The sequence below is a fragment of the Pseudorca crassidens genome, chromosome 19 (assembly GCF_039906515.1).
Source record: "Pseudorca crassidens isolate mPseCra1 chromosome 19, mPseCra1.hap1, whole genome shotgun sequence".
Taxonomy (NCBI): domain Eukaryota; kingdom Metazoa; phylum Chordata; class Mammalia; order Artiodactyla; family Delphinidae; genus Pseudorca; species Pseudorca crassidens.
In genome coordinates, this window is record NC_090314.1 from 57,148,326 (window position 1) to 57,174,389 (window position 26,064).

The 26,064-nt window shown below is 55.1% G+C and overlaps 2 protein-coding genes across 8 annotated transcripts in view; both read right to left on the reverse strand.

The window, feature by feature from the left end:
• The window catches only part of ITGB4 (integrin subunit beta 4), a 31,471-nt gene extending 25,489 nt beyond the window's left edge, over positions 1-5,982 (reverse strand). For 4 of the 5 annotated variants that reach the window (XM_067716805.1, XM_067716804.1, XM_067716803.1 and 1 more), the window contains exons 1-4: positions 5,104-5,223; positions 1,573-1,661; positions 474-556; positions 131-232 (exon numbers count right to left, since the gene is read on the reverse strand). In XM_067716805.1, the coding sequence (XP_067572906.1) occupies positions 131-232; positions 474-556; positions 1,573-1,651 (264 nt within the window). In that variant the 5' untranslated portion in view covers positions 1,652-1,661; positions 5,104-5,223. Of the gene's footprint in view, positions 1-130; positions 233-473; positions 557-1,572; positions 1,662-5,103; positions 5,224-5,845 lie in introns of those variants that run through there. The other variant, XM_067716802.1, reaches the window with a different exon arrangement.
• Positions 5,983-15,361: 9,379 nt separating this feature from the next.
• The window catches only part of SAP30BP (SAP30 binding protein), a 34,064-nt gene continuing 23,361 nt past the window's right edge, over positions 15,362-26,064 (reverse strand). For 2 of the 3 annotated variants that reach the window (XM_067717038.1, XM_067717037.1), the window contains 7 exons: positions 22,728-22,816; positions 20,510-20,601; positions 19,620-19,680; positions 19,188-19,239; positions 17,731-17,789; positions 16,847-16,931; positions 15,362-16,556 (listed from right to left, as the gene is read on the reverse strand). In XM_067717038.1, the coding sequence (XP_067573139.1) occupies positions 16,375-16,556; positions 16,847-16,931; positions 17,731-17,789; positions 19,188-19,239; positions 19,620-19,680; positions 20,510-20,601; positions 22,728-22,816 (620 nt within the window). In that variant the 3' untranslated portion in view covers positions 15,362-16,374. The remainder of the gene's footprint in view (positions 16,557-16,846; positions 16,932-17,730; positions 17,790-19,187; positions 19,240-19,619; positions 19,681-20,509; positions 20,602-22,727; positions 22,817-26,064) is intronic. The other variant, XM_067717039.1, reaches the window with a different exon arrangement.

Genomic DNA, 26,064 nt, shown 5'->3' on the forward strand with positions numbered 1-26,064 from the left:
ACCTGGCTGGAGGGTCTCTCCAGATCTGAGGGAGATACCTCTCAGCTCAGCCAGGGGACACGATAGCCTCCCACAAACAGCCAGCCTTGAGCTTGGAGGGCCCAGCCCCCCCGGCCCCCACTCTGGGCACCTCTGTGATCTCGAAGCTGCTCTCCATGACCACCATGCTCTCCTGCCGGCAGCCCGCAGCCAGCAGCTCTGCCTGGGTGTTGCAGCGCCGTTCCTTGAACATCTGGCCGGAAGGAGATGGAGTCAGGAGGGCAGTGCCCTTCTCCTGGCTGTCCTAACCCTGGATCTATCCTGTACCCCACCACCCCGATCTTCCTGACCCTTGCCTGTTCTCCCACGACCGTCTGGCCTGAGGCTGGGCTGAGGGCGGGGCAAGTGTGGGCCAGAGCCCAGGCGTGGGGTGTAGCAGGGTGGGGCACGCAGGTTGGGAAGGTGGCCCAGGCTAGGCCCCAGCGGCATCACACCTCGTCCGTGCAGTAGGCGCAGTCCCTGTCCACGCGGATGCACTCCGTGCAGCTCTTCACCTGGGCCTTCTTGCAGCGGTTCGCTGGGGAGCAGAGATGGGCGTGCCCACTGAGATGCGCCTCACCCACTGCCTAGCCCTTCCCTTGTGCAACCTCATTTGAAAGAGGTGGGGATTCTCTCCCGATTTACAGACGGGGAAATGGAGGCCAGCAGGTACGTGGTCAGTCCCAGGTCGCACAGTTAGAAACCCGCAGAGCCAGGTCTCACACCTGGACTCTCCACTCAAGTCTGGAGGCGAGGATGGTGGGGGCCGAGACCGAGGCGCTGGTGGGGACACCCTAGCCGCCCCCCTCACCTGCTCCTCCAGGGTAAAAGGGATTCTGTCTTGTTTATCACTGTGTCCCCAGTGCCTAGCCCAAGCCCCGCACACAGTGAGTTGTTAGTAAATAAATGAGGTAAAACTCCAGTTTCTCCAAAGGTTGGGATTCCCTTTGGTTTTGTTCAGTTAAAATCACAGTAAGGACCTATTATGTGCACTAGTGGGTGGTCTCCTGGGCTCCAGGCAACGGTGCACTGTCAATGTTTAGCAAGGGCTCCAGTGAGGGCGGGGAAGCCCTGACTTGCAGCCTTTGCCAATTTCCAGGGTGTAAATGTTCCCACCATGGTCTGTTTCAAGGTCTCAGCATGACCTCCACTGACAGGCAAAATTTCATCAGTAGGAGCGGGCTCCAGCCCTTTGCCGACTGCAGACACTCCCAGAGCAGGTGGTGATCACCTTTCTCTCCTCCAAATTCCTCTAAAACTTTTCGACTCAGCTTTCCAAGCCTCCGTACATCCTGCGAGCGCCTCCATTCTCCGAGTGGACGTCTTCTCCCTCCTCTAGACCAAGTCTCCTTCCTCCCCTGGGTGTTCTTGGGCCCTACGGCTCAGGCTCACGGCTCCCCAGCCTTCAAGGTGGGTGGTGGTTGTTTGTTGAATGGCTGAGTGAGCGTCTGGGTAAGACACTCCATGAGAGCCCCCGCCCTCACTTAAGGGCAGTGCCTTGGAAGTTGAGCCCCCACCACAGAGAGGGGTGTTGCAGGGGTGTGTCTGACTCACCCATGTCCCCGGGGAAGCTGGCACTCAGCAGGGCTGCCAGCAACAGCCTGGTCCACCAGCTGGGATGCGGCCCTGCCATCCTCTTCCTCCTGTATAACAGCAACAATCGACATACCATGCCTGACAGCTCTGGTCCATGTGTCAGCTCACTGGGTCCCTGTCTAAGCGCCATCATTCCCATTGCACAGATGTAGAAACTGAGGCTCTACAGAACTTTAGTGATGTTCCAGGGCCACCTGGCATGCAAGTGGCAGGGCCCAGGGCCCCTGACTCCTCTTTTCCACTGCCCCCTTCCTTGTCGTCTCTGGAGTGGCCAGATGCCCTGCAGGCCTATGCCCTGCCCAGGGAGGCCCCCACCCTCTCACCACTGAGGACTCTGGGCTCTGAGCCTGTCCCAATGCCAGGTCTCTTGTGCTGATCTCCCCGAGGGCAGAACAGGGCTTATTCCGCCTTTGCCTTTCAGAACCCAGTGACCTGGGTCAGGCTTGGCAGGGACAGGGCCACCCTAGAGGATCCTGGCTCCGCCTTCCTGTCCCCTCTCTGTCCTGGCCCACTTGCCTCTTGGTGAGAGGGTGCAGCCGGGAAGAAGGGGGCCCCTCCCAATATCTGGGGCCTGAGAAAGGAAGGAGGAGACTTGTTGCACTCAGCTAAGTTCTGCAATGGCTGCCTGTCCCATCAGAGGAGGGGTCCCCCCCCTACTCCCCACCTCTGTCTGCCTCAGAGTTGAGTTTTGGGGGCCCCTGAGCAGATCACCCTTTCAAAAATTAGCCTGGAGCTAGATTATAAGCCCCTCCTGCCCACTCACACACACACGCATTGCCAGCCACCCCAGGAGACACATCTGCCTTTGGTTCACCATTAAACCATCTCAACTCATTAGTGACCTTCGGGGCAGGCACCGGCATCCCTGAGGCCTTTTAAAAGATGGGTATGGGGACTTCCCTGGTGGCACAGTGGATAAGACTCTGCGCTCCCAAGGCAGGGGGCCCGGGTTCGATCTCTGGTCAGGGAACTAGATTCCACATGCATGCCTCAACTAAGGAGCCCACGTGTGGCAACTAAGACCGGGTGCAACTAAATAAATATTCAAAAAAAGAAAAAAAAAAGATGGGTATGTACAGCAAGAAACTAATACAACATTATAAAGCAACTATACTGCAGTAAAAATTTAGGGGCTTCCCTGGTGGTTCAGTGGTTGAGAGTCTGCCTGCCGATGCAGGGGACACGGGTTCGTGCCCCAGTCCAGGAGGATCCCACATGCCGCGGAGCGGCTGGGCCCGTGAGCCATGGCCGCTGAGCCTGCGTGTCTGGAGCCTGAGCTCCGCAACGGGAGAGACCACAACAGTGAGAGGCCCGCGTAACGCAAAAAAAAAAAAAGCAAGCAAATAAATAAAAGATGGGTAGCCTGCTGAAGAGAAGGGGCTGGCCATAGCCACCAGCCCGGCAGAGTTGACGTTAGGACCCCCTCCTCTTTCTCTAGAGCGAGTCACCCAGCAGCCCAAGACTATGCCATGCCTACTGACCCTCCCTCCTTGGATCTTTGCTCAGTCCTTGGCTTGTGGGGCAGGGGCAGCCCCAGGCTCTGGGAGACTGAGGCCCCCAAATGGCTGGGGAGAGCCGGGGGTGGGGGGGCGTTGCAGGAAGGCATTGCCTCCGTCGCTCCAAGGCAGGTGGCTCCCAGGAGGCACTAGCAGCTCCAACACATCGCAGGCAGAGCCTGCTGGGAAGGAGCCACCCTCTAAGAGGGGCCTGGGGTAAGGGAGCTCTGAGCCAGCCAAGGGGTGCTTCTTGGAGGAAATGACTTTCCTGCAGCCTTGGGGCATAGGCACCACACCCACACACTACACAATATAGGCTGCCTTACCCAGGCTTCCCAGGGGCACCATTACATACACAGGTACAGACACTGGAGGGCCCAGCCCAGCTTTTACTCACCCTCCTGTGCCCCCAGGCTGGGCACACAGTGGGCAAGTGCCCAGCACTTCATGTACATAATTGCCACTTAATCTGTACAGGAACCAGTGGGGATGGTTGCATTGTCCCCATATCCCGGGTGAGACCCGGGCAGCGCACACCCCCCACTTAGCCTTCACTTTATACTCGGAGGCTCTAAAGTGGCAGCTGGGGACTAGTTCTGCACCCAGGAGTGTTGTGTTTGACTCAACTTGTGTTTAAAAAGTTTGTTGTGTTTTTTTTTGGCCTCCCTGCACAGCTTGTGGGATCTTAGTTCCCCGACCAGCGACTGAACCCGGGCCCCGGCAGTGAAAGCGTGGATTCCTAACCACTGGACCACCAAGGAAAATCCCTAAAAAGTTTTAAAAGTAGTTGTTGGTGTTAAAAATAATAAGGTTTCACATAAAAGTTAGGATTGTGGGCTTATTGGAAGAGGTGGCTGGCCGTGGCGGGCTGGGCAGAGCCCTCGGGAAACGTTCTCTCCAGGCTACTCTGGGTCCCCAGGCTGCGAGGGTCTTTTTATGTACCACCCGGGGCCCGGAAGTATGTGATTGCCACCCAGTGTTATCACATCGTGGCACACTCAGGCCTTGCAGGCACAGGGACGTGCATATTCTTGGACACACACTGTGACCCACGTGAACGTAGGCTCAGCGCTCTCCCCATACCCGCCCTCCCTCCCACCCACGGGACCCCTGTTGCATGTCTGCACCTGCCCTCCGTGGTTCTCTCCCTTCCTGCTTTCCTGGCCCTTCTGCTGCTCTATTGCCCACAGAAATCAAGGCCAAGGAGATAGGCACTCCTTCCCTGCTGTCCTTCCGGCTCTCCTCTCCCCACTCAGCCCCCAGGATGGAGCCCCTCAGTCTTCACTTCCAGCTCCTTCCGAGGCAGCAACAACCATGCCCACACTTGGGCTCAGGGTGTGGCAAGACCATGCGGGAGAAGCAGGAGCCCTGCCGCTGCCCTCTGGGAGCCATCTAGAGGCCCCCCCGCCTACAACCAGAGGCCCACCCGGGGCTAAAGGGGTGGGAAAGGGGGCTGGCTCTGGAGGAGTTTACAGTGGTGGGCACAGCCTCCAGGGGTGTTGGATGAGGTCAGGAGAGCTTCCTGGAGGAAGGGTGTCCTGAGCTGACTTTGGGAGGAGGGCCAAGAGAAGAGGAGAGTCAGGGACTCCCCAGACCCCAGACGGACTGTGGCACCGTACAGCCAAGCCGGGAGGGCCTCTGCCTCTAGGTGGGCTTCTTTTTGAACCCCAGAGGGGCCCAGCCCGGTAAGGCTGCCAGCCACTGCCTGGCCCCTGCCCACTTCTCCCACATATCCACCCAAGGGACGGGCGGCCAGCCTTCAGGAAGGAAAGAGCCAGGGAAACAAAAGCCACCCGGCCCACCAATCAGCTCCCCGCGGGTCTGTCCAGTTGGGGTGCGCGCTCACTTCCTTCTTCTCCCCTCGGAGGTCCCTGAATGAGCGCCCAGTCCCGGCGGCCCGAGGCACTGGAGGGGAGTGCGGTGTGCGGAGGGACTGCCTTCCCGCCCCGCGCCAGTGCCCCGGCCGCCTGCCGCGGTCCGAGGATGGACCTACCTTGGGGCTGACTCGCGCCCTCCCCGCGCTGGGCTCCGGAGGCGGCGCGCGGGCGAGCCGGGACTGTCCAGAGGACGGACTGCAGGGAGGGCGGGCGGCGGCGGGAAGGGGACCGCTTTATGGGCTGGGCGGCAGGTAGGAAGGAGGAGCTGATGAGTCAGGCAGACCGCATTCCTGCGCGCGGCGCGCACCTGTCGGGGCAGGAGCCGTGCGCTAGCGCCTCCGGACCGCCCCCCGGAAAAGGCTGCGGCTCCCGCGCAGCCCGGCCCCGCGCCCCGACCCACCGCGGCGGGGGCGGGGAGGAGCCACCCCCTTCTCTCCGGCCCCGGGAGCGGCACCTCCCCTCCCCACCCCAGGCTGCAGACTCGGGTGCTGGGCTGCCCCGGGCTGGGGGTGGCCTCTTAGCCTCCTTCTCGGACTGCCGCCCTCTCTCCTCCAGACTGTGAACCATCCCCACTGCCCTTGGGAGCCATCTAGTTAAAGCCGCAGACACACAGCCCGGCGGCGATCGAGCGCGCGCACCGCTTCGCTCCTCCCTGCGCCAGCGCGAAGGATGGGCCCCGGGGCTGCCCCAAGCCAGGTCAGCCATTCACCGGGTCTTCTCGGCCTCTCCCCACTCTCCAACGCACGCACGTGTGCCCAGAGGGAGATCTGAGCAAGGACTGGTTCCCTGAGTGTCTTCAGGCAAGCTAATTGAACCTTCTTAAAGTGTCAGTAATACCCATCAAGAGGCAGCACCCACCTGACGTGGAGTAGGCACTCGAATCGTTACAGCTGTTCTTGACAAGCTGGTTCACAAATCTGACCCCTCCAATCCTCTTTCAAGTGCTGCTGGTTAAGTGTGTTCGAGCTGGACCCTCTCAGGTTGCTCCCTGACCTCAACTGGGTGTATTTCTCTGGCCTCACCTGCCAACAATGCTGGACAAAACCCGATTGCTGGCAGCCCCCCACCAGCCACCAAGCAGCTTCAAGCCAGCATGCTTTTTGCAACCTGGGGCTGTTTTGCACCAGGCTGGTCCCTTTGCTTGGGATCCTCCCACCCCCAGCCCAGCCTGGTTTATCCTCCTTATCCTTGAAGGCATTGTGCTGATGTCGCATGCTCCAGGGAGCCTCCTTGACCTCCTAGCGCGCTGGATTATGTTATGCGTACCCCTGGGGCATGTTTTTTTTCATGTAGTTTGCCACATTGATTTGAAATGATCTGTTTAGGGGTCTCTTCCCCGTTGGACTGTGAACCCCAAGGACAGACATAGTCTAGCACATCTTTTGATCCCCAGCACCTACCTCAGTGCCTAGCACGTAGCAGGTGCTCAATAAACGTGTGGTTGACCCAAATGGGATTGCCACATCGCCTCCCTGAGCCTCAGCATTCTCATCTGTAAACAGACGCATACACCACCAACTCTGAGTGACCATGGGAGCAGCTGGGACTGGATGTGGACGGGCTGTGGACACCAAGTGCTCACTGCCACTGGGCGAGCCACAGACACCACTCGGTCACCTTGCCCAGTCATCTGAGATCTGCTCTGCACGGGTCAGGAGCTCAGAGAGGCTGCCTCCTGGATTCGAGAGCTCTGTGGCAGGAGACCCAGTTTGGTTGGGGTACCCAGGTTGTGCCCTGTGGACCTGAGTTACTCCAGCAGGCTGGAAAACACGGGCTCAGAGAGCAGCCTGTGACACCACCCATTAGAAGGTTGGGGTAGGGGATATGCACCCCACTGTGGGGGGTGGCTGACACAGCCTCCTAGAGAAGGAGACCCTGGCCCAGAGGCAACAATGCCACAGACCCCACTGGGCTCAGCAGCCCCTTCCTCTCCTCATTCCAGACCCTTTTAAAAATGACTAGGGAGACTTCCCTGGCGGTCCAGTAATTAAGACTCCAAGCTTCAAATGCTGGGGGTTCGATCCCTGGTCGGGGAACTAAGATCCCACGTGCCCATGTGGTGTGGCCAAAAAATGAAAAGTTAAAAAAAATTTTTTTAATTAAAAAAAAAATGACTAGGGCGGCTGAAGTCTGGTATCTGCTGAGATGAGACATGCACCCCTGGGAGGCCCATAGAAGAGAAGCCGTGAGTTTCTTTCTTTCTTTAAAAAAATTAATCAATTTATTTATTTTTGGCTGCGTTGGGTCTTCGTTGCTGTGTGCGGGCTTTCTCTAGTTGCGGCGAGCGGGGGCTACTCTTTGCTGCGGTGCGTGGGCTTCCCATTGCAGTGGCTTCTCTTGTTGGAGAGCACGGGCTTTAGGCACGCGGTCTTCCGTAGTTGTGGCACACGGACTTCCGTAGTTGTGGCTCACGGGCTCTAGAGCACAGGCTCAGTAGTTGTGGCGCATGGGCTTACTTGCTCCGCGGCATGTGGGATCTTCCCGGACCAGGGATCAAACCTGTGTCCCCTGCATTGGCAGGCGGATTCTTTTTTTTTTAAGATGTTGGGGGTAGGAGTTTATTAATTTATTCATTTTTGCTGTGTTGGGTCTTTGTTTCTGTGCGAGGGCTTTCTCTAGTTGTGGCAAGCAGGGGCCACTCTTCATCGCGGTGCGCGGGCCTCTCACTATCGCGGCCTCTCTTATTGCGGAGCACAGGCTCCAGACGCACAGGCTCAGTAGTTGTGGCTCACGGGCCTAGTTGCTCCGCGGCATGTGGGATCTTCCCAGACCAGGGCTCAGAACCCGTGTCCCCTGCATGAGCAGGCAGACTCCCAACCACTGCACCACCAGGGAAGCCCCGGCAGGTGGATTCTTAACCACTGCACAACCGGGGAAGTCCAAGCTGTGAGTTTCTTCAGGTTTCTTTGAGTCTGGAGTTTCATTACCTGGAACCTGTGTGTGGACCTTGGGGGTCCATGAACCATTTGAGATCATGTGCAAAACTCAAGGTGTATCTGACATTGGAATGTGGATTTGCTGGCCAGAGGATCCTTCCCTTACACTGAATTCCCAAATGGGTACTGGCCCCCAAAGGGTTAAGGAGCATTGTACTACATATTAATTTTATAAAAAAATAAAACAAAAAACCCCATTGTCTCATTCTGCAGCCTTAGGGCCAGAGTGAGCCCGGTATGTAGTGGAGTTTCCTTCTGCAGGCTTTGCCAAATAGCTGAGGTTCCTGGAACAGGATGGAGAAGCCCAAGAACCTCAGACTGCACCTCCTACCTGCCTGTCTCATCCTGTGGCCTCTGGCAGGCCAGACTTGCTCCCTCATTAGTTCAATCGTTTATTCATTTAACAAGCATTTAATGGGCTCTTATGCCAGGTGCTGGGGATCCCCAGAGGAATGATACACACCACCTGCTTGCTTCACGGAGCTCAGTTTAAACCATGGACCTCCAAAGCAGGCTGCATATTCTCCAGGGATATGCCACGTGATCCACTATATTTGCTTGACAATGTACATCACTTATTGGCAGAGTGGTACCCATTTCTATAAATAAACAACTTAAATGATAAATAGACAGTGGATGTGTGACCAGAACAGTTTGGTGAGCTGTCTAGAGACCTTGTATCAACCCCCACTACATCTGATTGTTTTATCTTTCTTACTCCTAAAACAGTCTTTCCCCGACCCACCCACCCCCCAAAAAATTGACCTTTTATTTTTATTTTTTAAAAATTAATTAATTTATTTTTTTGGCTGCGTTGAGTCTTCATTGCTGCACGCGGGCTTTCTCTAGTTGCGGCGAGCGGGCGCTACTCTTCATTGCAGTGCGTGGGCTTCTCATTGTGGTGGCTTCTTTTGTTGTGGAGCACGGGCTCTAGGTACGCAGGCTTCACTAGTTGTGGCTCGCAGGCTCTAGAGCACAGGCTCAGTAGCTGTGGTGCACGGGCTTAATTGCTCTGCAGCATGTGGGATCTTCGCGGACCAGGGCACGAACCCGTGTCCCCTGCATCGGCAGGCGGACTCTCAACCACTGTGCCACCAGGGAAGCCCTGGACTTGATTTTTTAGCCTCCTGTAAACTGGAAGTTAAGTCTAAAAGCCTGATTAGATTCAATTTAAACTTTTTTGTCAAGGATGGTCAGAGGTGGTGCTGTGTTTCATTGGGTGGCGTGTGATGTCAGCTGCCCCCTATTAGTGATGATTGAGGAAGTGACCACCATCTCTCTCCACTGTAAAAATACATTTTCACTTTATGATTAAGAAGTAATTAAGAGGGCTTCCCTGGTGGTGCAGTGGTTGAGAGTCTGCCTGCCGATGCAGGGGACACGGGTTCGTGCCTTTGTCCAGGAAGATGCCACATGCCACGGAGCGGCTGGGCCCGTAAGCCATGGCCGCTGAGCCTGCGCATCCGGAGCCTGTGCTCCGCAACGGGAGAGGCCAAAACAGTGAGAGACCCGCGTACCGAAAAAAAAAAAAAAGTAATTAAGAGGGGGTAATGATGTTTTGTCACCCCGCCCGTTTCCCAACAAACTTTCAACTGAATGGGTTTTAGCATCCATTGTTGATCCTTGCTTGAATCAATTATTCTTTGGGGGTTGAAGAGTAGTGATATTCCATTTCTACGTTTAATAGAAGGTATCCTTCTAATTTTAAAAAAAAATAGGGCTTCCCTAGTGGTGCAGTGGTTGAGAGTCCGCCTGCCAATGCAGGGGACATGGGTTCGTGCCCCGGTCTGGGAAGATCCCACATGCCGCGGAGCGGCTGGTTCAGTGAGCCATGGCCACTGAGCCTGCGCGTCCAGAGCCTGTGCTCCACAGCGGGAGAGGCCACAGCAGTGAGAGGGCCGCGTACCGCAAAAAAAAAAAAAAATAGAGGTTTCCTTCATCAACTGGGAATGAATTATGTGCCTCCAAATACACATACACAAAGGGTAAATGCTTCTTTTCTTTTTGAGTTACACAACTTTAAAAAATTACAATGATTGCTACAAAGCAACCCCAAGGGACTTCTTCCCTGGTGGCGCAGTGGTTAAGAATCCGCCTGCCAGTGCAGGGGACACAGATTTGAGCCCTGGTCCTGGAAGATCCCACATGCCGCGGAGCTACCAAGCCCGTGCTCCACAACTACTGATCTTGTGCTCTAGAGCCCGCGAGCCACAACTATTGAGCCCGTGTGCCACAACTACTGAAGCCCACACACCTAGAGCCCATGCTCCGCAACAAGAGGAGCCACCACAATGAGAAGCCCACGCACGGCAACGAAGAGTAGCCCCCATTCACTGCAATTAGAGAAAGCCTGCGTGCAGCAATGAAGACCCAACACAGCCAAAAATAAATAAATAAACTTAAAAAAAAAAAAGCAACCCCCAGAAATGTTTTTACATTGTGCTAAAAACATAACATATGGACTTCCCTGGCAGTCCAGTGGTTAAGACTCTGTGCTTCCACCACAGGGTACACGGGTTCAGCCTCTGGTCGGGGAACTAAGATCCCGCATACCGAGCGGCACGGCCAAAAACCCCAAAACAAAACAAAAAAACCCACCATTACATAAATGTTACCATCTTAATTAGTTTTCTTTCTTTCTTTCTTTCCTTCTTTCTTTTTTTTTAATGTTTTGGCTTGCGGGATCTTTGTTCCCTGACCAGGGATGGAATTCAGGCCACCACAGTGAAAGCGCGGAGTCCTAACCACTGGACCACCAGGGAATTCCCTTAATCTGTTTTAAGTGTATAGTTCAATAGTGTTAAATATGTACACATTGTTGGGCAACAGATTTCCAGAACTTTTTCATCTTGCACACTGAAACTCTATACCCATTAAATAGCTCCCCATTTCCCCCTCCCCACAGCCCCTGATTAATTATCATTCTATTTTCTGTCTCAGTGATCTTGGCTACTCTAAGTGTCTCATGTGAGTGGAATCATATACTATGTCTTTTTGTGTTTGGCTTATTTCACTTAGCATAATGCCCACAAGGTTCGTCTGTGTTGTAGCATGTGGCAGGATTTCCTTCCTTTTTAAGGCTGAATAATATTTCATTGTACGTATAGACCACATTTTGTTTATCCACTCATCTGTTGGTGGACATTGGGTAGCTTCCGTCTCTTGGTTATTGTAAATAATGCTGCTATGAACATGGGTGTGCACCATACCTTCCAGACCCTGCTTTCAGTTTTATCGGACATAAACCCAGAAGTGGTGGATCACACGGTAGTCCTATTTTTAATTTTTTGAGGACCACCATGCTGTTTTCCATAGCAATTGCATAATTTTATAATCCCATCAACAGTGTGCAAGGCTTAATTCTTTTAACTATGAATTTCAGAGTAGAGTTGATATATTCAACTCAAATGGTGGCAAATACATTTTTTCCTTTTTTCAAATACGATGCATGCATGGATTTTCATTTATTCAATAGTTTGCAATTGTGATGTTGCGATATAATAAGTAATACCTATTTGGTCTTCGTCCACGGTTTTTTCGAACAGCTCCGGAGCAATAAAGGTGAAAGGAGAGTCTTTGTTATTCATAACAAGCCCCTTTCAACCACACCAGAGTTTATGTTAATGAGGTGACTTTTGGAAAGCCACTAAGGTTGGGGGGCACTGGTTGTCAGGGGAACCAACCACGTGATTAGAGAGTTGAAACTTTCAGCCTCAACACCGCCCCACTCTCACCCCAACCTCCACCCACCTCCAGAGAAGGGGGATGGGCTAGAGATGGCGTTTCATCGCCAATGGCCAACGATTTAATGAATCATGCCTAGTAATGAAGCCTCCATAAAAATCCTAATCAAAGTGGGTTCAGATTGCTTCTAGATTGCTAATACATGGAGTGCTGGGAGGGTAGTGTGCCCAGAGAGAGCACGGAAGCTCCACACCCCTTACCCCATCCTGTTCCCTATGCATCTCTTCCTTTTGGCTGACCCTGAGTTGTATCCTGCTGTAATGAACCAGTAATCTAGTAAGTAAACGGTTTTCCTGAGTTCTGGGAGCCATTCGAGCAAATTATTGAGCCCAAGGAGGAGTCATGGGAACCTCCAATTTATAACCAGTTGGTCAGGAGTCGGGGAGGCCCAGACAGGCAGTTGTCCTCTGAGTAGGGAGCAGTCTTGTGGGACAGACCTGTGGGGTCTGGGCTAACTCCAGGCAGCTGGTGTCAGAACTGCTTGGTTGTGGAAAACCCATACATTTGGTGTCAGAAGCGTTTTATGATGTTGTGAGTAGCAGTGTATAGGAAGCAAGGGAGTTTTTCCTTTTTCACAATAATTGGCCAGTGGGAGATCTCTCCAAACCTGCTCCTTTGACCTTTGAAACACTCCTTGCAGTCCTCCCTGCTTTCTGGGACAAACTGGCCCAGTCCCACTTAGATTTCTAGATCGGCCATTTCTCTCCAAGGAGCCCTGGCTCCTTTTAGTGGGGAATGGTATTAGATATCAAGATTTGGGTGCTACATGTGCTCATTCCTACTGGCGGCCATTGCTTCTGGGTCCTTTCAAAGGACATAGCTGGGACTTTTTTCTTATTTTTGAATCGTGAGTTCATCATCTTTTTTTAAAAAAAATATATTTATTTAATTTATTTATTTTTGGCTGCATTGGGTCTCCATTGCTGCGCATGGGTTTTTCTCTAGTTGCGGTGAGCGGGGGCTACTCTTCGTTGTGGTGCACGGGCTTTTCATTGCGGTGGCTTTTCTTGTTATGGAGCACGGGCTCTAGGCACGCGGGCTTCAGTAATTGTGGCATGTGGGCTCAGTAGTTGTGGCTCGCAGGCTCTAGAGCGTAGGCTCAGCAGTTGTGGTGCACGGGCTTAGTTGCTCCGCGGCATGTGGGATCATCCCGGACTAGGGCTTGAACATGTGTCCCCTGCATTGGCAGGCGGATTCTTAGCTCCTGCCAAGATACTTAGTCCCTGAATCATGAGTTCATACTGATGTTTCCAATTCAAATTTAAAATGAAAGATTTTTCTTGTGTTTCTTTCCTCTATTTTTTGTTTTGTATTTCTTCCCTTTCTTACACAGAAGCATATTCTATGTACTGTTCGGCACATTGCCCTTTTCATTTTCTCTCTCCTGAATATCACGCCAAATTTGGCCACAGAGATCTTCCTCATTCTTTTTTTTTTTTTCTAATTTTTAAATTTATTTATTTTTGCCGTGTTGGGTCGTTTCTGTGCGAGGGCTTTCTCTAGTTGCGGTGAGTGGGGGCCACTCTTCATCGCGGTGCGCGGCCCTCACACTGTCGCGGCCTCTCCCGTTGCGGAGCACAGGCTCCAGACGCGCAGGCTCAGAGGTTATGGCTCACGGGCCCAGTTGCTCCGCGGCATGTGGGATCTTCCCGGACCAGGGCTCGAACCCTTGTCCCCTGCATTAGCAGGCAGATTCTCAACCACTGAGCCACCAGGGAAGCCCCTTCCTCATTCTTTATGGTTCAAAGGGCCTTACTTTTTTTTATTTTTTATTATAGAGATTTTAAACATACATAAAGGCGCTCCTCCTCATTAGGGAGGACGCCCACACCCTTTCTCTCTGGGTGTGTATCTCTGCCTTGTTTCTGTCTTAAAAAAACAGTTTCTCTGTGTGCTCTCCAAAACAAAAAAACCCACAAAATTAGACAGTACCCATCACTGAGCCTTATCAACTGCCAACATGTGGCCAATGTGCAGCGGGATGCTGTGAGGTTGGCACATGGGTTTGGAATTTTCAGTCCAGTGGCCATGGGGGCAGGGACCACTGCTCCCTCCATCCCTCCAAACACCTGGGCACTTATCTCACACCAAGCACTTGGGACACAGCTTTGTTGGATTGTGTTGTTTCCGCTCATAAGAGAACCGTGTCTCAGCCCAATGTGTGGACAGAAGAGTTAAGGCAGTAGTGTTATCAGAGATGTGGGAGCCCTGAGAAAGGAGCAACTAACGCCCAGGAGAGTCAGGAAGGGGTTAAGAAAATCTGAGCTGCATCTTGAAGGTATCTGTGCATAGGTAGGGAGTGATACAAGGGCAATGGTGAGAAAGTTGGGAGAAGCCAAGGATGGGGGCGTGGGCAGGGTCAGCGGTGGGAGGGGTGTGGAGGGGGGAGACTGGCGAGGTGATGAGAATGCTGGTGGCCTTGCCTGCCAGGCTGAAGTGGAATCTCCTGAGGACAGCGGGAGGGCACATGACGTGGCCAGAGCTGGGGTGCAGGAAGATGCTCCCCAGAGCCGGACTGGAGCTCGGATGGGAGTGGGAGAGTGAGAAAGACAGCAGATGAGGCCGAAGCAATGAGTGAACTGAGGCAGCAATAACAATGGTGGGGGAGGGGTTTCTGAAGTGACCCATTGGTTGTGGGGTAGAGCACAGGGGTCCAGGATGCAGCTGTGAGCCCTGGATGATCATGATGACATCACCCAAGATGAGGACCACAGGAGGAGGGTAGGGGATGTATCGGTGGGTGGGAGTAGGGTTCAGCTTGGACAGGCGGTTTGCAAGCAGGGACAGAGGACTTTGGACCCGCATGCTGGGGACACACAGTCCCTAGGGAAAGCTGATAACCCGCCCCTGTGGTGCCCTCAGGGGAACTAAGGTGGGCAGGCACCAATCCTGTTTTACAAAGACCTTCACCCCACTCACAAGGCTTGTAAGTGCAACAACTGCCAACTCTGGGCTGCCCAACCCCAGACTGCGTTCATTCCCCAGGGCCCCAGCGGCTGGGCCCCGCGGGGGAAACAGTCATTACTGATCCCACCGGACAGCTTGACGGCCAGGATGGGGGTGCCCAGAGCACAGTCAAAGGCCAGGACCCTGGCCAGTTTTATCACCTCTCGAGTTTGCTTCCCTCCTTGGTCTAAAACAAGAGGAACTGGGTTGGCCAACAACAGACACGTGTGGAGTACTTTATAGTTAATACAACTTTTGCATAAATCATGTCATTGATTCTCCACAACCACCTTAAGAAGCTTTATTACCGTGATCTGACAAAGAAGGCTTACAGAAGTAAGGGCCCAAGACGACTCAAACTCGTTTTAAACTGGGATCCAGAGCAGAGGTGCTGACCCCGCTCCTGCTGTCTCCACGGTCCCACGCTGCCGCCCACACAAGCTCCACGGGGCCCTTGTGGAATGAGGGGCCCCTGTCGGAGGAGGCTGCAGGGCAGGAAGCCCCTTCTGACCCGGGGCACAGCAGCCCCTCTCTTCAGGGTTGCGAAGTCTTCACAAAGGAGGAGAGGGGGAGAACCAACCTCTTCTGGCGCCGAGTGTGTGTTTGTGGGGAGGGGGCGAGTGTGACTCGATCTCTATTTTGGGGACCACAGGGCAGGGTTGTCACACCCCTCTGGTCATGCAACAGTATCGGGCACAACTTCGGGACCACCTTTCTAACCCCCCGCCCGCCCCAGGGAAGCAACCCTGTGCTTCACAGCCCCGCTTCCTTCTCTGAACGCGAAGCCCTCCCGCTGGAGGAGGGAGCTGCCAAAGCGCAGGAAAGGCAGACCTGTTCTCTCCGGCCTCGGCCTCCAGGCCTGGCAGCGGCTGGGAAATCTGTTTTGGCCCCAGAAGGAGCCCGGCGGCCACTGGCGCTGCCCGGGTGCTGCTGTGGGGCAGAGATAACCGGCACAGGAAGGGTGGGGTGGCGGGAGCCTCCCAGGAGCCGGGTTTCACGTAAACAATGAGCGGCTGCCCAGCCGTGCCAGGAGGTGACTCATCTCCCCACACTGGGCCTGCTCACACCTCGCCCCCTCCCTGCATGGGCTGGGGGTCAACCCCAGCCCTCCTGGTCACTGGCTTGACTTCAAAAGCTGGGGTGTGTCCAAGAAGTGATCTGAGGAGGGCTCAACTGCGCCCAAGGGAGTAAAGGCCTGGGCTCCTGCCTGAGGACTGGCTGAGTTGCAGGGTCAGGGTAGCAGACAGTGGGAACCGGGGCCTCCCCGCTCTCGGGACCCTGCCCGCTCACGCCAAGAGGCGTTCACTGGGAATGACCTCAGTGACTTCCTGGGCCACCTCCTCTGAGCAGCGCCGCGGGCTTTGCTCATCCCCGTCAACGCTGACAATCCCGGCCAAGAAGGTGGGGAGGATGCTTGAGCTTTCACATTCGCCTGAAAACAGACTGTAGAAGAGGCCAGCGCATCCGAGATGCTGAGATGTAAGGATACGGTGCTTTTAACAGGGGGCAGACCCCACAGCATGGAGGACACTGTCCACAGTGCCCCACTCTGCTGCAGCAACGTCTCTTCCAGCTGGAAGGCTGCATGGAGTCTCCTCTCGGGGTGGCACCCGGGGAGCAGGTCCCAGTCCTGAAATATACAAAGTGGCGCCTCCCAGTGGGCATAGGTCACCGGGCTGCACAGTCTCGTCAAGCCCCAGAGTGGCTCCTCCCCTTGAGGGAAAGGAGAATGTCCGAGCCACCCCGAGCTGGTCCCTCAGGTCACTGCTTGGCCTTCTTCACGATGGTGCCCACGGCAGAGATAACGGTGGTCTTGGAGCCACTGGCACTGGTGGTCACTGTGACGACAGCGGGCAGGGTGGCCGTAGTGGTGAGGATGGTGGGCTGGGCTATCGTCGTCACCGGGATGGCCGAGTCCCACTTGCTCTTTCTCTTCTGGGCGTCTGGGGTAAGGCAAGAGAGAAGCCAGATCAACTCCAACCACAAAGCAATGGCCCTTCCCAGTAGGCCGGCAGTCAGAGCCCAGGAGGCCGGCAGTCAGAGCCCAGGAGGCAGACACTGCAGGGCCCCTAGCCTCAGAAAGCCAAGGGGCAGCCAGTGAACGGGGACCCCACCCCAGGCTCCAAAGCGGCTCAGCACAAACCACAGCGAGGCCAGGCCCTGTTTCCCAAAACAAGGGAGGGAAGCCCTCGCTCCGTCTGTGGAGCAGCCGGGAAGCGGAGCCGCCGTCTACCTGCAACAGCTGTGCTGGCCGTGGCGGTGGTGGCGGCTGCGGCGTTGGTCGTGGTCCCTTTCTTGGTGCCCGTCACAAACTCTATCTGGAGGGCGAGAGAGACAAGCGTTAAAACTCGTGTAAAGCTGTGTGTCCACATCATTCTGCCACCTGTCTGCTCCCAGGGGACAGAAGATTGGCACCACACAGGAGGCACTGAGAGTCAGCTCTGCTCTGACTGTCCAAGGGTAGGAGAGGTGCAGGGGAGGCACTCGAACGGGGTTTAATCCCCTGAAGAGAGCTTCCCCAACAGACATCGGGCCCCTCCCAGCACCACTGTGTCTCTGCGCTCGGGCACCCCTGCCCGCCGCCCCACCTCAGGCCCAGGCCCCCGCCCTCACACTCCGTGGGAGGCGGTGCTGCTTGGGAAGCAGTGTACTCAGGATCCTAAAAGGAGGGGTTGCCAGGCCATGAGACATGGGACCTACAGGGAAGCACTAAGGCAGGCTGCAGAGGTCAGCTCTGGAAGCCAAGAAAGGCACAGCAGAGCGCCCTGGGAAGGAAATCTCTGCCTTCGTTCAGGCCAAGAACACCTAACCTATGACGAGAAAGGGAGAAAGCCCCCAGGGGTCTATGGCTGTAACGTGTGTGTGCGTGTGTGTGTGTGTAATGCAACTAACAGAAGATGCCAAGAAACCAAACGGAAGCAACTGGAAAGCATCTTCAAGCTGACTTAGGGAGCCTTCAAATCCAGCACAGGGCACACCTAAGGCTGCTCAGCGCATCATCAGGCGATGAACCAGTGGTTGTGGGGAGAGCAGCCTGGACGTCCCAGGGCTTAGCCAGCAGGACCCGTGCGCTCCAAACAGCTGCTCTCTTCATCAGGACTGCCGGCCACCACTTACTTTGGTTCGCTCCTTTTTGGCCTTTTCCAATTTGTCCATTTCAATCTTCTGGGCTTTGGCTATGAAGACAAGACGGGCAGTTACACAAGCAGCCGAAACAACTCCCACACGAGGAGGTACTTCAGGCCGAAGGACTAGCACCTGCTGCTTCCCTGGGGCTCTTGACTGAAGCATCCCTTTGTGATGGGCACAGTCAAGCGCCAGCGCTCGGCCAGCAGGAAGCAGGGGCCTCAGCCTTAAAGGCCCCGAGGCTGGGGCTGTGCACGGCCGTCCGGAGGGGTCAGCCGTTCCCAGCTTCGGCTGGCTGGGAGTGCTGGCCTAGCGTGACTACCTTCTCAGCGACCAAGAGCAGCCAGAACCTTGGATTTTTATTTTTTAATGTATGCATTTTTTATGCATGTATTTTTAAAAATAAATTTATTTATTTTTAATGTATTTTTGGCTGCGTTGGTTCTTTGTTGCTGCGCACGGGCTTTCTCTAGTTGCGGCGAGCAGGGGCTACTCTGTTGTGGTGCGTGGGCTTCTCATTGCGGTGGCTTCTCTTGTTGCGGAGCATGGGCTCTAGGCATGCGGGCTTCAGGAGTTGTGGCACGTGGGCTCAGTAGTTGTGGCTCGCGGGCTCTAGAGTGCAGGCTCGGTAGTTGTGGCGCACGGGCTTAGTTGCTCCGCGGCATGTGGGATCTTCCCGGACCAGGGCTCGAACCCATGTCCCCTGCATTGGCAGGTGGATGCTTAACCCCCGCGCCACCAGGGAAGTCCCTTAATGTTTTTTTTAATGTACGTATGTATGTATTTATTTGCTGCACCACGCAGCCCATGGGACCTTAGTTTCCTGACCAGGGATTGAACCCACGCCCCCTGCATTGGAAGCTCGGAGTCTTAACCACTGGACCACCAGGGAAGTCCCTAGATTTTTAGATAAAACGTTGTCAACTAATTCAAATTAAAGCAAGACAAAACTCATATGGGCCAAACAAAACACACCTACAGGCCAGATCTGGCTCACAGGCTGCTGGTTTGGGACCAGGCATCCGAGGAAATGGGCCCTTTGAAATTCCTCCCAGTTCTCCCAGATGCGCCCCTTCCGAGATTGCTGCACTCCCACTGGCCCCTGCCTGGGACACCGTCTACACCTGCTCGGCCAGTCTCTGCACCTTCAAACCTCACCTCAGACCTGGTTTCCTCAGTGAGGCCGCCCCACCCCTGGCCAAATTAGGTGGCCCTGCCTGCACGCCCACCATCCCCACACCTGTCATCACTGGATCACTCCTTTAATCCTGTCTTCTGTGCTGTACTGTAAGCCTCATAAGTCAGGGATGGGGTCTGGACCTTTCAAGGCTGTATACCCAGCTCCTCAGACATGGCCGGACATGGAGGAGACCCTGAAATCTGTGCTGCCTGATGACTGGATGGATATACAGACGGATGGGTGAGCAGGCAGACGGACAGCTACGCACCTAATGCCTCATAGTAGGAGTCTTCAGACCAGCCATGGGGGTCAAACATATCCTGAAAAAGAAAAGGTTAAAGCTGCAGCAAAGGTTAAAGTGCCTTCCCTGGTCTTTCCATGGATCTTCCTGGCCTGGAGTCTCCTGCCTTCAAGGGCACAGGGGCTCAGCTGTTATCCCTGGTCTCTAGCCAGTCCTCCTTAGGATTATGAGGGCAAAGATGCATTTGTGCACAGGCTGTTCTACAGGGCACAGCGAGTCCATGCTCAGGCCCTAGCCAATCAGAGGCCCCGGGACTCAAACAAGAGAGACGGGGACTGCGCTCCTCAGCTGGCAGTGCTGCAGTGTGGACCTTTCAGTGGTGCCAGGCTGGATCCAGCGGGATGAGCACAGGGCCCTGGGTACCCTCTCTCACCCTCAGCCTCTGCGGGTGGGACATACCTTCGGGTAGTTGGTGCCGAGCTCATCAATCGCACAGAACTGGATGAGTTTCTCATAGATGCTGAAAGAGGAAAACCACAAGGTGCTGAGCAGGCCTGAGACCCGGGGCCCTGTGTGGCACCAGATTTCAAGAGATCAGAACCATTTGGTGCCTGGGCTCAGGTGAAGCCTTTAAATCCGGCCGAACTGTTCTAAGCAAGCTTCTGGATGGAAGGGGAAATGTCCACTGGCTTGACATTAAAAGTCACTTCTGGCCCTCCAGCCTCCCAGAGAGATGGACTGGGGCCAGTGGCCAGGAAGAATCTGGTGTCGAGGTGAGGGCTGCAGTTTCTGTTCTTAACCAGACATCTGACCTTCAGTGTGTGTGGTTTGGTCGGGGCCACCCCACTTAGGCCCACAGGGGCCAGGGCAGGTCTCGGCTATCCGCACACGAGGCTCTTTGCTGGGTGTGTCACTTGCTTGAGCACTGGACGGAGTAAGACCCAGACACAGTTCTGTTTCTCAAACCTCTCGCCTGCGCACAGAATCAACCACTTTCTAGAGGTGGGAGGACCTGGGGTGATCATCTGGTCCAATCCCCTCATCGAGCAGCAGCGGACACGGAGGCCTTGAGAGGCCACATGCTCTAGGAGCAGCGTGGGAGCGAGAACCCAGCCAGGCGCCCCCGCCCAGCCCAGGCCTCTCGGCTTCCACTCTGCTTTGCGTGTTCGATCTGGCTCTTCCACGGTAAACGGTAAGCCTCGGCGAGGGGAATGCCGAGTGGGTGATGGCGCTTTTGGGCTCAGGTGTGATCTGAGCTGGGCCTCTCCCTGCCACCTCCATGGTGGCACCCCCGTCCCCCGTCCAATATCAACCACCCAACTGACCCTGCAGGCTCGTGGGAAACTCACCTGGGATTCCGAAATTCCTTCTTCCTTTGGATAATGTAGTTCATATCCATTCCCTCCTTTATCTTCCGCTCATAAAGCTTCTGGATCTTGTCCTGTGGAAGAGAAACAGAAGGATGACTATGACAGAACCCCACCGCCTAATGATCCCAGTCTGTGGTCACACGTGCTGTGTGGACATGAGGACCCAGGAGAGCCACAGAGCCACGTGAAGCCCTGCTCTGGCCATACGGTCTTTCACCACCCAGCCTGTGACCAGCACCGAGCACAGATAAGATAGATGGAGACCAGTCTGCTTTTGCTTTGCTCTCTTCTGACCCCCTTTGGGTGGTTAGTAGAGGGAAGAATAAGAAGCTCAAGGCAGAGAAGCCACAGCGAAGACAGTGAGCAAATCTCCACTTGGTTAATCAGTTCCTGAATCACCTGAAGAGGTTTCAGGCTTCAGTGCTGATGGGCAGGGCTGAAGGCTGGTATTTAATTTTACCATGGGGATGAGTCCTCAGCAGGAGATCCAGGAAGACGGGAGCAGAGGTGTCACAAGCCTCCCCAGTGTCCTTTGAGGGGCAGCTCACAGATGGCCGGTCCCCACCACTCTATCAAGAGGCACCGTCAGGGGTCAAGAGGTCGTTTTTCATCCAAACTCCCCTCCAGGCCCCTACCCTGGCTCAATGGGAAACAGAAGAACCACCTGGCAGTGATCTGGGCCAGTGCCACAAGTGTCCCCAGGCCCACAGAGATGAAGTCCACAACAGATGGCATCAGGGCTGTCTGGCGCGTGAAGAGGCCCCAGGAACCCGGGTCTCAGGGCAGAGCCACCTCTGAGGAGCAGTCTTACCCAGGAAGGCTGGCGCTGGCCCAGGTAAGGGTCACTCGGCCGCCTCCCCCACTAGCAGCAGCTAAACACAGACCGTCCAGGAGGAAAACATTTGGGGCACTCTTCACCTGCAAGAGGAGGCGGGCAGGCTGGGAGGGCCTGAGCGAGGCCCTTTGGGCACATCAGGAGAGGTGACCCACTCCCTCTGTCGGAAGCCAAGAATGGCTGGAGGAAGCACTGAATTGCAGAGAGAAGTTCGTGACACATTTACCAGGGCAGGGAGAAGCCGGGTGCGCCACGCCTCCACATTATGTCTTTAAGGGTGACGGAGGGCAGCCTATCCAGAAGGCTTGGCAGATGGAGGAAGATCTGTATTTTACACAAGACTTTTCTGTGTCTCCTGGGCCGTCAGACGGGTCCTCCTGTTTCAGATGAACTAAAACGTTTGCTCAGTGTCATGGTTTCTACCACTAGGAGGATCGAAAAAGGAGAAATACTCTGGTCTTGAAGGCTGGGCCGCCTGTCTCCGCCTGGTGGACTGCTGGAGAGTTCTTACAGACTGTGGACTGTTGCCTGGCGCAGGGGTGACTCGATGCTGGGCGGGTGGTAGGTGGTGGTGGTGGGGGACGACCTCAGCAAAGGCAGGAGACTTCCGGGAGGAGAAGACACAGTGAGCCGCATCTCCAGCCCCAGGTCCCTTTAGTCACCCGTCCATCAGCGTGCTGCGGGGGCTTGGGGTGTGGCCAGAGGCACCAGTAGAACCTACAGGATCAAAGGTAGAGCAGGTGGACCGGGCACCACTCTGGGGGCAGCTGTGCATGTCTGCCCTACTGTCACAAAGTCTCCTTCACAGCGGAACGTGCAGAGGGACAGGGAGAAACAACCACCGAGGCTGACCAGGAGGTGTAATCCCGCTGTCCCCTGAGGTCCTGCTCCCAAGGGAGTGACCGCACTCAACGTTCCATCTCCTCAGGTCAGGTCTGCACCAGGTTTCGTCAAACAAGAAGCCAGTGAACTGGCATTTTAGGAAAACGAGGACTGAAGTTTATGCATATCCGTGCTTGTGCTTTTGCACTTCTATTTGTTTATTTTACATTCTGACAATCCCTCAGTTTCTTAGCAAAGTTCCTTCCGAGACGGTCCCATTGGCTCAGGGTTGCCCAGAAGAGGCATGTTGTTTTCTCTGGTAAGGACATCACTTAGGGCAGCTAGGGGCCCCGGCTGAAGCAGCAGAGGGTGGCGTTGTGTACAGTGCAAACTCCTGAGAGCAGCCTAAGGGAGGTCACCAGGACTGCAGGCTCCTTCCCACTCGGGCCATCCAGAAGCTTCTTAAAGTCAGACCAAGCCAGACACCTGTCCCAGGCCTCCTGGGCTACATGGGCCTCAGCAGTCGAGCACTGTGCTTACCTGTAAGTGATTTGAGCATCTGCCGGGGGGCTCGGGCGGGATCTTGATCTCATCAGGTGACATGTTCCGGACTCTTTCAGAAAAGGAGGCTGTGGAAAGAACAGAGAAGAATTCTGTGGGTGGGTGGGAGGGTTAGGGTGGGGGACAGACATGGACAATACCCCCCCACTGCAAAAAAAAGGCCGATAAAACATTTTCAAGGAGGGATACACACTATGAAACAGTAGAACAGGGTGTTTGGAGTAGCACTCCGAGGGGGTGCATGTGAGTTGAGATCAATTGACCAGAAGGAGCCGGCACGTGCCAACCCAGGGGAAGAGAAGGTCAGGCAGAGGGCACGAGCATAAAGATGGCGTGTGGCCAAAGGCTATGTCCTGGGGTGCGCTGGTGGATGTTTAACACCCAGCTGGGAGGTGGGGAGGGGCACAGCCACGACCTGCAGCATCTGCCCATTTCTGTGGTGTAAATTCTCCCCACGGCTAATGTCAAGCTACCAATGTGAAGTCGCTGAACTTGAGGCTGGGAAGAGATGTGCACACCGCTGGCTCATAACGTGACCAGGTCCAGCCCCCCAGGGGCTCTGCCCCTGAAACACCCTCCCAGAATTCCGGAAACTCAGAGTTGCTTGGCGCCATCCTTCTCACCTCAGGCTCTCCTACCGAGGCTACAGGAGCAGTTCAGGGTTCCCTAGGCTTCGGGACTCAAAGCACTCAATACTGCCTTGTGCATAAATGACATTTACAAAAGGACCTGTTGGTTATTAGCTTAGGGCCCTTTAATGTTTTCTTAAATTAATTAATTTTTGGCTGCAATGGGTCTTCGTTGCTGCACAGGCTTTCTCTAGTTGTGGCGAGCAGGGGCTACTCTTCGTCCCGGTGCGCGGGCTTCTCATTGTGGTGGCTTCTCTTGTTGCGGAGCTCGGGCTCTAGGCACACGGGCTCAGTAGTTGTGGCACGTGGGCTCTAGAGCGCAGGCTCAGTAGTTGTGGCGCACGGGCTTAGCTGCTCTGCGGCATGTGGGATCTTCCTGGACCAGGGCTCGAACCCATGTCCGCTGCACTGGCCGGCGGATTCTTAACCACTGCGCCACCTGGGCAGTCCATGGCCCTTTAATGGTAAAACCAATCAACCCGCTCTTGGTCCACTTCGTTCTTGGGAACAAAAGGTCTGATTCTGAAGTGAAGAACCACAACTCCCAGGGGGCAATTCCCTTGGAGATCCGCCCCTGCCCACCCAAGCTTCTCTCTCTCTCCACTCCCCTCTGTGCTGCCCCTGCCCACCCAAGCGTCTTTCTCTCTCCACTCCCCGCCGTGCTGCCTCTGGCCACCCTTGCGACTGCAGAGCTGTGCTCTGGATCACTCAGACAATGCGCTGTTTGTTGTAAGATTCTGTATGTGCTTTTAAAACGTTCTCTCATGAAAAGGACTATACAGTGAGCAAACAGCAGGCGGAGTGGGGTGGGGCAGGATGAAAGCAAAGAATGCAGAATCCAGCACCAGTGACACCCGCAAGTACTGACTGGGTACCCCGTGTGCCTGGCCCCAGGCGAGACTTCTAAGCCCCAAGTGGCTGCCTGGACTGCCTGGGGATGGCCTAGCGAGCCTTCCCATTCTCTCCCAAAGCTGGGTTAATATTTTCTTAGCAGATAAGGTGCTTTGATTTCTGCTTTGAGCTTCACTAGCCTCAGCTGCTGCCCAAGGAGCCTGCACACACTGTAAACACTGAGGCTGGGGCCCAAGCCCAGGGACAGTCTCCTAACCTGGATACACGTGCCGATTCTCACTGTTGGTGGATTCTCACTGGACGTGCCCCAGGAACAGAGTACTAGATCTGCCATTTTGAGTGAAGGGAAGAGGACAGAGACTGGGTGACATATCCTGCTGCGGACTGAGACACCAGTGCAGCCCGGGAGCAGTTTTCACCACAGAACCATGCGCTTCTCTTTGCCCAGCACCCTCCTCCTGTCTCCTGTCTCCTGAAGCAAGGGACACCCAGATCTGGCAGGAGTTCAATCTCATCCTCACTTCCTCCTTCCTCCCAGCTCTGGGAGAGGCAGGAGGTCAAAGCCTGAGGCTCAAGCAGGCTGCAGAGGCCGGCGGAGAGCGGAACCAGCTGGGGTGTGCTGGTTCTCGCATTTCTTAAGCATCAGCAACAGAAGCAAGGGAGGCTGGGGCAGGCTTTGGGCCGCAGCAAAGAGGGTTAAGGCTTCCCTGGGGCGGAGAGTGTGTGTGCATGTGACAGAGAAGACAAAGAGTGCCCTCTGGCATTTGCCAGGAAAGCCTTTTGGAAAAACAGGGTGTGGCACTGTTGCCATTAGCAACCCAGCCACACTTGGGCTCAAATGGTATACAGTGTGACAGGGAGAGGGAGAGCCCCTCCTGAGCTTGTGGGCTTGGAACTGGGCTAGGAATGAGAAAATTCCTCGGGAGTAGCCGGCAAATGAAGAGATACTTTCAGGAAACTCGGTACAAGTTTACCTCACAGATTTCAGGAGCAATCTTTCTGTGATTCTGCCTCTCCTAAGTCTCAAAATGAGTCGAAAGCAGAAGACATCAGACCCACATATATGGCGACTGAGCAGCCAGCCTCAAACCACCTTCCCTGGAAACACACCGAGACGTGTATCCAGGCACATGGGGGCAGCTCGCGTCTGCGGCTGCTCCAGGTCCGCCTGGGGTGTTCTCGGCAGGCAGCCACACTCAGGATCCGAGGAGCCTGCCGTCAGCACGCTTCACCCCAGGTGCGTGCGTGCCCAAGTCCCAGAACAGTGCTGGTATCCAGAGTTGCCAGGTATAAATCTGCGAAGGAGCAGCTAGTCAGCTGGGCTTCTGGAATGGCAGGAGTGAAGGGACGCCTGGAGGTATTGTGGGGCTGGAAGCAGGAGGCAGCGGAGTGTCTCTGGCTCACTAGAGACCCAACTGGCTTACCACCCACGGCCACTGTTCCAGGCCCACCCACGGGGCACCAGTGGGGCAACTGGAGGGGATGGCAGGACGCCCACGCTCAGCTCTGTCAGGCAGCTACAGCGCTGGGGAGCCCTGGGCCAGCTTCTCTACTTTCCTTTGCTCCATTAAACCTGGGGCTGTCTATACATATGAAAACGCTGCCCACACCAGCAGAGCAACCCAAGTCCCACATCCAGAGGCATGAATAAAAGGAGCTGGGAAAAAAAAAAAAAAAAAAGGAATAGCTGAGGGGCCTCCCTGGTGGTGCAGTGGTTGGGAGTCTGCCTGCCAACGCAGGGGACACGGGTTCGAGCCCTGGTCCGGGAAGATCCCACATGCTACAGAGCAACTAAGCCCGTGAGCCACAACTACTGAGCCTGTGTGCCACAACTA